This window comes from Vidua chalybeata, chromosome 7 (genome assembly GCF_026979565.1).
Source record: "Vidua chalybeata isolate OUT-0048 chromosome 7, bVidCha1 merged haplotype, whole genome shotgun sequence".
NCBI classification, from domain to species: Eukaryota; Metazoa; Chordata; class Aves; order Passeriformes; family Viduidae; genus Vidua; species Vidua chalybeata.
This window is the reverse complement of record NC_071536.1, coordinates 21125767-21138662: the sequence shown is the minus strand read 5'-3', so window position 1 is coordinate 21138662 and position 12896 is coordinate 21125767. Positions and strand designations below refer to the sequence as shown.

The window sequence follows — 12896 nt, the reverse complement described above, 5'->3', positions numbered from 1 at the left end:
TGTTGGCCTGATTAGTATTTTTTTTTTTTTAATCTTCCCATTTGAGGTGACTCCCATCAGGACTATAACATGAGAGGCATGCTTAAATACTCTGGCTGGAAATTCTCCCTTTCTGTTCATTCCCAAATCAAAAGCAGTCATGAAAGTGTGCATGCCTTTAGAAGTAGCAGCTTAAAATATGCTGAAGACAAACACAGAGAACATGGGCATTGGTCAACTGTTATCTCTCACTTATCATTGACAAATTTCACCACTTGCTAGAGATACAAGTGCCATCTTCTTAGGAGCAATAAGCAACTGCTAGAAAAGTTTGGAAAACTCTGAGCCCTGAAACCCCCAGCTGGAAGCTGTATCAGTTACTGCCTCTGCATATGCACAAGAAGAGATTAGCATGAATTGTCCACCACAGGATGCCCTTCCACTGCCTGGCCATTGGTACTCCTGTTATACAAGCACCAACAGACAGCTATTATCCTCAAGACACTCATCTAAGTGATCTGCAGATGTTAAGACACAGATATAAGTTGTCCTCTACTACACAGTGTTGTAAGAAGGGTGAGATACCTCAGGGTTATTGCCAGTTTCTATAAATTTTGTGATGCAAGGGAAACTGAAAGCAGAGAGTGAAGCAGAGAGTGAATCATGATATCAGCAACCGCCTGAAAAAAATGAGTCCTTTTCCTGTCCTAACAGTGATATCTCCAATTGATCCAGTTTTCATTACAACTCCAGTTTCATCTCTTAATTACACTGGCACAGCATAAAGATTATCACTGCAAAGAGTTAAAAAAAACATGAAGCAAAAATCATGGGGGAACAACCATAATGTATTAGTGACTCTGGAATTATCATGTGAAAGAACAAGTTATCAGTTATCTACTGTAAACAGATTCAAGAAAATATGGATGTATAAAGAGCATTAAATTATTTTATCAATCACAAATATTCAATATTATTCTACATGGATGATCAAGTTAATTCCATCTGGTGAAAACTGACCAGGTCCAACAGTGGTGTTTATATGGAGGCATGGGGTTTTTTCAATGTAAAATCTGAATTATATTTATTGTGTCAACATTTATGCACAGAAGCAGAATGGGAATATGCCTCTGCTTGTTTCTATAGTTCTCAAGCTCTTATTTGAAAAGATAATAAGTCTCAGAACATCAGAAATGCAGCAATCTGAGGATATGCTAAAAACTGCACCAAAACTCCTAGGAAAAACTGATCTGAATTTGAGCGCCATTCTTCAGTTAATGCCCCAACACTAGAATAAAGAAGTTTTATGATTATAAAATCATGAAAATTCACTCTTACACACTTTTTAGTTCCGTAAAATGTATAGTAAAGTACCTTGTATTTTCTCCTTCTGTTGCACACCTTGTCATTCAAAAGGGGCTGTAAACGTTTATTAAGACTCATCTAAGTTGTCAACTTTACTAAACCTATAGCATTTAAGTAATTTAACTATTAATCATTGACTATCCTAGTCTCATTCAATGCAACTATAAACTGTTTATGATATAAAAGTAGCAGTAGCTGATATAACACAGGTGTTTAAAATACTGGGCAATGACACAACAAAAGTAGACCAGAAAAGAACAACAGAAGTTTTATAAGACCAGAAAAGAACATTAAGGAAAAATGAAATGGAGAAAAAAAACCCACAAAAATACTTAAGGCTCCATCTAATTTTATGAATATTACTAAACACTATTCTGATTAATTAGACTGTGTGTCCCAGGAAGTCAGAGGGGAAGGTGTATCTGTTCTGATCAAAGACAGTTCAGACAATGGTCCGTGAAAGGAAGATGCCAATAGCGTTCTGCTGTTACAAGACTGACCTCCTGCATGCCCTCCTTAGCACAGCATCACTTACTGACAATGCCATCACTGAGAAGAAACCTCAAAAAAGATCTGTCAATAAAATATTTCTTTAATCATAGATCTGTCTATGGCAGGTATGGAGTGGCTACAAAATGACCCAAACTTTCCAATTCTCCAGTCTAACCTAAATAAAAGCACCCATCCCTGGGAGCAATTATAAACAAAAACTGTGTTAGTATCTATCACATCTCATTTCCTTCTGAAAATTATGAGGATTCCAGCTCCATTCATGAGAGCTTACTTTTTTAATGTCAAATTCAATAAAACTGAATTATCAAAAGTGACTCAGCAGCATAAGAGAGAAAGTTCCCTGGCTTTAACTGACAAGTCTCTTGTATATTCAGACGTTGAACAGGGCCAAATTATCAGGTAGTCAACACAGAATTCAAGAGATAAATATTAAAGGTTCACTTTTTGGAAAAATTAAGGTTTCCAAATTTAGAGAGGTTTTTCTAGACAAGTTACTAGATCTATTCAACATCACAGAGGTTTCTTTTTTAAAATAGAACTTCCCAAATAGCACAGAAGAGGCAGTTTCTAGTTCTGAAAAACCTGGCCTAAAAGAAAAGATAAGCAACTTCAGGTTTGACTTTCAGGCTGATGAATCCAAAACAATCAAAATCCAAAGGATTGTTAAAACCATTCCAATCTGACAAACACTGGCAAAATGTCTACCAAAATCTTTGACAGTACTGATGATTTTTTTTTTCATATAATATAAGCAAAAACTGTAAAACTTAAAGCCTAACACCCTCCTGATGTTACCAAATTAAGCAAAAAGCTTGCAGAGGTAGTATCTTAGTAACTACAAAAGTTACAGTGCCCTTGTTTTCTTGCCTATTAGAATGGGGGGTGGGGGGGGAAATGCTCTTTTTGCGAAGTTAGTATGTTTACAGTCTTAATGTTCACAGTCTTTGAGTTGTTTTTGGAAAGTAACAAAGTGAAAGAAAACACAAATTTGACAGAAAGCAACTAATTTCAATGTAAAGAAGATAAAGTAAAATACAAAAAGAAACAAACGAGTTCTTCTGAAGTTTCCCCAGGCTGATATATCAGGCAGCTGGTGATAGGGCACCTCCAGTAGAAACCAGGTGATATTCCTGATTGCTAAAACAAGAAACTGTTCAACCCTGCCTCCTGATTTTTACCTCTGTAGACAAGTGACTTTCTGTCACAGTGTTAAGATCACTGGTCAAAGTACAAAGGTACCTGCATTAAAATAGCAAGTTTTAATCGGGCTTTAAATAACTCCAATCTACTGTAATATCAATAAATCTTTCCTTGGTGGGCAGGTACAACCAGATGAATGATGAACAGAGCACAGGAACTGGAGCAGACCACCAAAAGAAACATCACAAAAAGGAAACCAACTGAATCCTTTTTGCAATCCTTATATTAGAGACTTCATTGAGCTCTTTAAGTTGGTTTTGTACAAAATATTTTTACTGTTCATCTATAAACTGGTTGGAAGAACTTTTTTCTTTCCCTTCTGACTTTAAAATCCTAAGTCTTTTTTGTGTAATTTAAGGGAAAGCCATGGGGAAAACTAATATATGTTTAGAGGCTGTAAAGAAGAAAGTATTTGAGAACTGATAAAGGAGGACATGTGCAATTGTCTCCAGCTTGGAAGGAAATCTGGTAAGAAACACACAGACTGGAATCACAGAGCAAATTAAAGTAATGCCTCTTTTGGTTGGAAAAGATGTCACAACCCTTGGAAATTGATTAGAAATTTATGAATCATTGCATTAAAAAAAACCCTTTTTTTTTTTGCACTGTTTGAAAGTCAAGAGTAAATAGGTATTTCAGACAAAAAAATCTGTCATGAAAACATTTAAATACCAAAGACTTAGCCCTGTATGTCTGCTAGTAGAAATATATACAGTTCTGAAGAATGAGGCTCCAAGCAGATACATTAGAAGACCCTAAATTATAACTTAAAAAAAAAAAAAAAAATTGGTGCTCCAATTACACAGTCAATGCTCAATATTTTTCATAAACTTGGAACAGCACACATTTTTTTTTAAAAAATCTGCTCTTAAACATAAAGTTCCTGTTAGCTCTTCTTTGTCAAAGATCTTTACATGAAAATCTTTATGAATACAAAAAGCGAAGTCAATTCCACTACAATCACATGTATTTGAGGTCTCCATACAACTGATTTCCTGGAAAGAATATTGTGCGAGTATATTTGGATTCTACATGACAAAAATATCTACTTGTTTAGAACATCAAGAAAGACAAAAGAGGCAAGGTAAAATTTCAGATTTTCTTCACCTTGAGATTTACTTGAGTTTTATTTTTGCACTTCTAATTTAATTTAAAGAAACAAGGCACTAATTACCTTGAACTACTTTTGTCATGAAACACTTTTCGGCTTATCCTTGAGCAGGGCAAGAACTGATACTGCAGTGCAAATATTCAGGTTTTGTCTTCAGAAAGCAAGAAAACGCTAAGCTTCCATAAAACTACAGTAAGCTCTTCTTAGTTCATCATAGCAAAGACAACAAGAACAGAACAAGTTTTCTTACAATTAATACTTTTCTCTACTAATATTTATTTTGATCAAAATTAAAGACAGAAGTGCAGTGTCTTATATTTTCAGTTCCTTGTAATTTCTTAGAGAACACAGGCTCTGAGGCACAATTACATTTTCCGTATGAGTTCATGAATTCCACCTAATAGCAGCAGATGCTTGATTCCTCAGAGGAAGGCAGCATTTCCCACCATCACCAAACTGACCATACTGTGTTGGACATGAGGGGAAAGATGGGGTTTTTTTGGCCTATTCAGATAAAAGTCTTCCACCCTGAAACATGAAATTCAGTTTATCTGAACACATTTCATAGAATCAGAGAATCACCAGGTTTGGAAGATACCTTTACGGTCATCCAGTCCAACCGTCAACCACTGGCTCGTGGTCAGCTGCTGTCAACCAGCACCCCAAGGACCTTTTCCACAGGCCACTTTCCAGCCACTCTTCCCCAGCCTGCAGCACTGCATGGGGTTGTTGTGGCCAGTTTGTAGGACCCAGCAGTTGGTCATGTTGAACCTCATGCCCCTGGTTTGGCCCATTGATCCAGCCTGTCCAGATCCCTCTGCAGGGCTTTCCTGCTCTCCAGCATATCAAAATCTGCCCTAACTTCCCATGGTCTTTGAATTTGCTAATGGTAGGCTCAATCCCCTCATTCAGCTCATCAGTAAAGATGTTAAATAAGACTAAGTCCAACACTCCTCCCTGGGGGACACTTCTAGTGACTGGACACCCACTGGAAGCAGCACAACAATTCACCATCACTCTCTGGGCCTGGCCATGCAGACAGTTCTCAACCCAGGGAAGAGTGCACTTGTCCAAGTTGTAGGCTGCCAGCTTTTCTGCATTTTATTGGTGAAAGGGTTGTTAAGCACTGGAACAGAGTGTCCAGGGAGGTGGTAGAGTCACCATCCCTGGCAGTGTTCAAGACACTAATGGACATGGCATTTAGTGCTATGGTTAATCGAACATGGTGGTGTTCAGTCAAAGGTTGGACCCAACAATCTTGGAGGTATTTTCCAAACTTCATGATTCTGCGATTCAAAGATATAACAGAAAACTCTTCCAAACTGCAAGGGGAGAAAGAGATGGACAGCTGTGTTGGTGAGGCAGACCAAATAATGTTCAGACACATAGACATACCACTTCCCAAGCACAGAGGCAAATCACTATTCTGCTATGTGGCTTTTACCAGTTTGCTTTTATAAACTTATTTTCAGTGAGTCAACCCCACAAACATGCTGTTCAAGCAGCATGTTCAACGTTTTGAGAGGCTTATGATAAAAGATCATCAGAAGACAGTAAGAATTTCAGCTTAGAAAAACAAGAATTCAAAATAACATTAATAATCTATTTTGAAGTAGAACGATTTCAGATGTCACAGGTGCTATGAATAAAAGAGCAGATATTCATGACAACTTCTTTCTTCTACAGAAGCAGAAAATCTTTTTTGGAGAGAAAAACAAGACAGAAGAGGCATCTTTTCTTTTTTTTTTTTTTTTTTCTTTTAGAAACACCCATTTTGATAATAGTTACCTACAAGACATAAGTAGAAATTCACTCTGCAATTTTCCTGCCTTATGCTTGAAATTAAACGCACAGACTAAATCAAAGGCAAGCCATCTAAAAGAAGAATCACTGAAAACATATGTAGATCATCAGAGGAGAAAGAATTCTGGCAGCTGTCAACGCTATGCACAAAAAAAAAAATTCTTAAGAGTAGCTGGTTTCTCTTAAGAGTTAGTGAACTACCAAACTGTAACAGTAATATTTACAAAATTTTTGTATACAGATATGTATTTGCACACAGAGCTGCTACAAAGTTGACAAAATAAGGACGAGGGGTGGAAACACAACATTTCCAAGCACAGTTCCACAGCCACCTGTGGGAAGTCAAAGTCACTGCCAGTTCACTTCTCTTTGCACACCTGCTTAGCATTCCCTCTCTTTTTAAACCTGAATAATTTTTTTAATTTATTAGAAGACTTCAACCTGAATTTCAAAGATAAAAGTTTAATTTGACCATTGTCATTTGGCCTTAAGTTTAATAATTTTAGATGAAGAATGTAACAACAGTCATGCTGAGTCTGAAAAATGGTCTGATGGTCCACTTGGCCTAGTATCATTTCTCCTGCAGTGGCCATAAACAGACACCTAGCTGACAGAAACCATAGTCTTGTTAAAAAGCCTCCACAAAAGTAACAGGAATATTTCTCTCCATTTTTCTGGTAACTGAAAAACAGGTCAGGCCCTCCAACAGACAGCAGCATTATGTTAGCTCACTTCTGTCAGGAAACCAGTTGTTCTTGTTCTTGCTTTTACCAGCGGAAGCACTACATTCTTAAATGAATATCCAGGAGAAATGGAAGGACTGTGAGCAGAAATCATCACAAGAAGTACAAATGAACCTTTAGGAAGAAGTAGAAGTAATGTCAGTGAAGATATGAACTGCAACTTCTGGAAGACTGACGCTAACATAGCTGGTTTAACCGATCAAGCCTGTCAGTAATGTTAAATACGACTGGCCACAAGAGCAGGTAACCTTAGTGTGTTAAATCATGCTTCCCAGTTTCAAGTCCAAAGATTACCACAATGACTGTGATTTAGGCCTGCAACATGACTAATTTAAACTATCTTTTTAAAAATGTGACTTTTAGTCCTTTTGTTCTGAAAGATAATATTGCCAATGCCGTGTTTTTCCTACCTCTGCAGAGACAGTCAGTGCTTCCACCTTGCCCAAGAAGATGAAACTAGAACAGTTTTATCCCACTGCGTTAGCAACATTCAGATGCACACTGGCCAGAATGCATCAGATTAGTATTGCTATTGTAGGAGAAGTACTAAAAGCAATAGAAGTAGTCCAGAGAGACACCATGGTGGACATGCAAAATAGGGCAAGATCAAATCAGGGCAGTTTCCCAGACACATACAGGTTTTTCACTGCAGAAGTGAGGAGAAGGTTCCTCCTTAAGGTCCTAGCCACAACTTGGCTAACAAAGTTCTCTGGCAGGTGCACAGAAACAGCTGTTAGGTTAGGTTCAGAAAAGTTAATACAACTACAAGAAACTTCAACTTCCAGGCATATTTTTCACACAAATCTAAAAATGGAATAACCAGCAGCAGGATAAGTTCTTACACCTCCAATATCACCCTTAAAAATGTTAAAACACGGATTATGCAGACCACCAAAACAGAGAGTGTGAAGGAGGGAGTAATCTTAATCCCACAGATGTTCCTTGTCAGAACTCTCTCCATCTCAAGAAGAGAAGAGAATGAAACAGGTAAGCTTTCAAAGAGTGAAACTGATCTTCAGCACCAGTAATCTCCATTAACTGGAAACTCTGTCTGAACAGTACTGCCAGGTCTTTCTGACCACTCAGATCTTCCCATGGTTTACTGTTTAAGGTCTTTATGGAAATCTAGTAACATCAGCCATACATAGATAAACACACATGCATATAACATATAGCCAGGTACACAGCATCTGCTCCTTCCCCAACCATTTAGGTTTTTCCCATTATCCTGGCAAAATCAGAACTTCAGAAAAGCTGTTCAGTGACTGTTAAAACCCTCTGTTCTGTAACACTGATGACAGTAATTGGAGGTGGGGAGGAAGGGAAAAAAGAAATTAATTTCTCATTTAAGGACATAAAGTACTGCCTGCCCCTGGTTTCACTTAAATTGAAAAATCTGCAGAGCCACACATATACTCTGTGAAAGAAGAGTCATGTCTTAAGTTACAGATTCCAAAACCTTGTTTCCTACAATCATTGGTGACCCACAGAAAAAAATTCACCAAATTACAGAAATATGAACACTTCTATTTTATAAAATAATTTAACAGGTAACTGAGCTTTCCCTCAAGCTTTCATTTAACCAATTTAGAAACTGTCAAACAATAATTTATAAATCTTACCTGTTTTTTTCTTGAAGTTGCCTTGGGCAACAGACTGGCTGACAAAACTGATGCAAACGGCGAGCAACACAGCTCAGGAAACGGATTTGGAATCGATGGGTTCTCCAAAATACTGTCACCTTTCTTTTTTCTCCTATTTCAACAGAATACATAATATCGAGCAATAATTGTAACAGCTGCTGTTAAAATTGCAATATCCAACCACAATACATGAACTACTAAGGCACTAATACCACGATGCTTCCTGGTTGCAGCAATTAGCTTTTTTTTTTTTTTTTTTGCAGTTATTTTATTTAATCAGTAGGCTGAATATATTAACATACAGTGCCTAACACTACTTGAAAGCAATCCAAGTATTCAGCTCTGAATATAAAGTTGTTTGAATATGCCTGAGTCTTTGCAGAGTAAGAGCACAGATATATTTATATTGGCTTCTAAGGACATTAGTAAATATTTTGTTGTCCCTGTGTTTATGCCATTCCCTATGTACACATATTACAACAGTAGATGCATGTAACTTCTCACCAAAACTTTCCAAGTATATCACAACAGCATTTTAAACAAATGGAAACTTTTTTTAACCAGAATCCAATCAAAGTGACTGACAAGAGAAAATAGTGCAAAACAATCCATTAATTTCTGTTTTCAGTTAGTTTTGTATTGGCATCTCTGCAGCTCCATCATAAAATAAATGTCTCAGTTGTTGCTGTCTGCTGAAACAGGATTGTGTCAGAAGTACCACCAGGCAGCATTTGCAGGAGTAGGGAAGGTAATCACTACTGTATTTGCCTAAGAGTTCAGTTATGCACTGGTTTAAAGTATCACATTAATAATGTGGTTGTTTAGATGGCTGTGTACATTACAGTGCATGGTTTTCTCACATAAAATATTGAAGAGCACTTTGTCTACTTGATTTCGTCTGAAAACCTGCACCCAAAGCACCTGATGTATTTGCATCTTCCAGCATATTATAAGAGTTTTCTACATGAGTGAGTTAATGCCCCCAAGCTTCATATTTTACTTTATTACGTTCTTTATTATCATTCCAGATTTCATATTGTAATTAGTACAAAGTGGGGAAAACCATCAGAATAAGGTAACAATACAAAATTAAGATACTTCACTTACAGAAATCCTTACCAAACTGGTGAGGATTCATTTAAAGTGATATTTTGCTTTAGGAGGAGCAAAAAATCCTGTAATGCAGTATTTTAAGATTTTGTAAACTTCAGTCTACCGAAACTCATCAGATGCTTTATGAAAACCCAGCTTTACTAAGAATAGAGACCAATGCCTTTAAGAATAGCCTGAGAGGTAACAAACGGGGTGCACACCGCTGACAGCGGCACTGCTCCCGGAGAAGCGGTTTTATCTCACCAACACTCTGAAAAAGACACTGCAGGGATAAAGTAGCTGCTGGCTCAGCCTGACAAGGCAGGCTCGGCACTGCCGGCTTCTTCCACCTCAGGCTGAGAAACCTCAAAAATAAAAAGGGGGGTGGGGGGTGGGACACGCACACATCCGCAGCGGCGGAAAGTGTCTGCAGGGCCGGCAAACAACTTTTGAGCTCCAGGGAAGCGCGGGCCGGTCCAGAGCCAGGCCGCCCCCCTCCTGCGCTTCGCCCCCTCCCCAGGCCGCCGCACCCCGGCCCCGCCAGCCCCGCGTCCCGCCCGCAGGGCGCTGCCCGCCCCCCGACGGCAGCGGGCGGCCCTCGAGGGAGCGGCAGGGCGGCGGCGCCCGCCGGGCTCCGGCCTTACCTGTCGGGGGGCGAGGGCGGCGGGTCTCCCCCGGGGGGCCGGGGGGGCGGGCGGGGAGAGCTGCGGGGGCCGCCGCCAGCGGGCTCCGCCGCCCGCCCTGCGCCGGGCGCACCGGGCGGCGGGGCGGCCATCGGCGGCGGCGACGTCCTGGCGGGGCGGCACGGCGGCGAGCGGCCCCGGCGCTGCCGGGCGGAGGCTGCTCTCGCTCCCGCTGCGGAGGAGGGGGAGGCGACGGGGAGCGGGGGGAAGCGCCGCCCGGGCGGCACCGAGCGCCTTCCCCGGCACACGTGCGAGGGCGGCGGCGGCGGCGGGGGCGGGCGGCCGCCGGCTCCGCGCTGCGACGGGGAGGCAGCGCGGGGCGGGCGGGGGCCGAGCGGTGCCCTTCGGCTGCTCCGCCAGGCCGGGCGGCGGAGCGGGGCGGGCTCGGCAGGTGCGCGGGCCCGGGACCCGAGGCCGCGGCGGGACCCGGTGGGGCCGGGGCCGGCGGGGCCCCGCTGAGCGGGCCCGGCCCGGAGCGCTGCTCGCCCTGCGCCTCTGCGCTTTCGCCCGAGGGGGGCACCGCGGGCAGCACGGCCCCGGCATGGCCCGTGACCTCCTGCCCCGCGCTGGGCAGCGGGTTCCAGCCGCGCACCGCCGGACCGGCCTGACACGCGACTCGGCGCCTGGCAAACCATTAACTAAACTGACACATCCCTCTGCGCATCGGGAATTGAGGGACATGGCTTGGAGAAATAAGGAGTGACCGAGGCCGAGGGACAGACCCATCACCTTGTGCCAGAAAAGCGGCTCGTGAGGAGGCTGGGCTCCGAGCTGGGCCCAGCAGCCACGTCCAGTCACAGCCTGGAGCACAGTGGAATGTGAAAAGGTTTTCTCTCGTGCCCAGGGCTGCTCCAGAGCAGCCTGCTCCTGCTCTGCTTTATGTACGCAAATCCCTCTGTGGCAATTCCATGACCGTTCTTATCAGCGTTCATCCGATTTCAAAATAAAAAATACCCCTTGCTGTATGAAGAACAGTTTGATGGCACCAAGCTGAGTGGGTAGTACTGTTTAGGTCAGTCAATTCGATAGTTCCGGGTGAAGACAGCACCATGTAGAAACCTGACTGTCCTTCTATGATCAGGGGCAGTAACTGAGATGTGGGACTGGTAAAAATATAGAATGTTTTGAGGCAAATCCTTTGCTGTTTTCCTGAATCCACTGAAAAAATCATCACGCACAAGCCAAGATTTCAATTCTGGATAAAGATTTTTGTGTCATAGAAGCAATATTCACAGTTTTCATTTTGGCTGAGTCACAGATGATTTTGCAGGACATTCATTTTCAATGAAATGAAGGATTCCTTGTCCCCTGAACAGCTCATTCTGTTACAGCAGAAGTCAAAGTCTGAGTTGATTAACAGTTCTTATATACAAAGTCTGGCAAATATATCAGGATTTTTTAGTGTCAGATAATTGACTGGATTTGCTTGTTGCTTGTGAAAGCTATCCTTTTACAAAACTGCAGAGCCCAGGGCACTGGGGTTTTTTGCCTAATTGATTCACAGGTATAACTGTGACATGTCAAACCTCATTGTCTTCAGAAGAATAGAAGGCAGGACAAATGGTATAGAGGTGCTCTACGTAGAAAACTGTGATTGGAAAGAGATAAAAACCTTCAAGTGGCAATTGTATGCTGATATTCATCAGCATTTAAAAAGTTCAGCCACAAAAAGAAAATACATTTTGACTTTTCACCTATTCTGTGGAACGTGTTATAGAGCTGCAACCTGACAGCCATGGTGTGTTTTTGTGTCTGTGGCTTAGTCATGTAATTGCTTTAAAATACCAGGCAAATAAAAACCACAATTAGAATGAATAACAGCAAATAAATTAAATACTTTATTTTCCAAAATAACTTTGGTGGTAATCTAATTAGTCATGACAGCAGTAATGCCACTTCTAGAAAAAAATCACTAAAAATGTCATGCTAGTATAATTTCAGTCGCATGTTGTAAGAAACAAATTGACTTAAATTGTTTTTTTCTGTATCTCATAGTCTGTCCTGATGCTTGCTGCTGTCAGTGATTTCTCTGGGAATAGCGTTGCGTGAGGGAAATGCAGTCAGTGGAATACTGAGGCACAGAAGGACCTGTGTGATTGCTCCAGTGTAGACATTGGAAATGTTGCATGCGTGAGAATGTGAAACTAAAGGTTCTCCTGCCTTACTGAATCTCTTTGCAAACAACTGTAACAAATATGGTTTCCTGAGCTTGGCTAAAGATACCTGAGAGCATTTGACATAGAATCTGCTCAAGTGTAACCTTTTTTAACTCTTACCGCATAAAACCCCAGTAATCTCTGAACAGTTAATAGAGTTGATATTAAAAGACTGGCAGATTTCTGCTAAGACCCAACACCAAAACATTTGTTGAGCTGTGTGACTTGGTTTCCATTCATCATAAATACACTTAAGCTGCCTAGTGTGGTTTTTGATAATTGCTATGCATGTGCAGCACAGCTGTTCTTGTTCTAAGATTTACCATTTCCCAGTGTCCTGGGTTGGCTATATGATGCTTGTATCCCTAATTGTCTGTTCTGTTTATGTTGGATAATAAGTTTTGTACCTTTAAGACTGGTTCCAAGAGCAAAGGTGGGAGAGAAGACTAAACTAAATTTCTGTGTATTCTTCAATACTCAACTCATTAGGCTTATTCCCTGTCTTTTAATTTTTGTCTTTCTTAGTTATAATCACATGCAGGTGTTTATCAAGTAAAATTAAAATATGTATTGATAAAAATTGCAACAGATTCAAGCTATTCAGTATG

At 41.1% G+C, this 12896-nt stretch overlaps 1 protein-coding gene across 1 annotated transcript in view; it reads right to left on the bottom strand.

Annotated features, from left to right (window-relative positions):
- Positions 1–10224, bottom strand: part of GRB14 (growth factor receptor bound protein 14) — a 58298-nt gene extending 48074 nt beyond the window's left edge. The window contains exons 1-2 of the mRNA XM_053948362.1: positions 10094–10224; positions 8337–8469 (exon numbers count right to left, since the gene is read on the bottom strand). Coding sequence (XP_053804337.1) covers positions 8337–8469; positions 10094–10224 — 264 coding nt within the window. The remainder of the gene's footprint in view (positions 1–8336; positions 8470–10093) is intronic.
- Positions 10225–12896: the final 2672 nt, after the last annotated feature.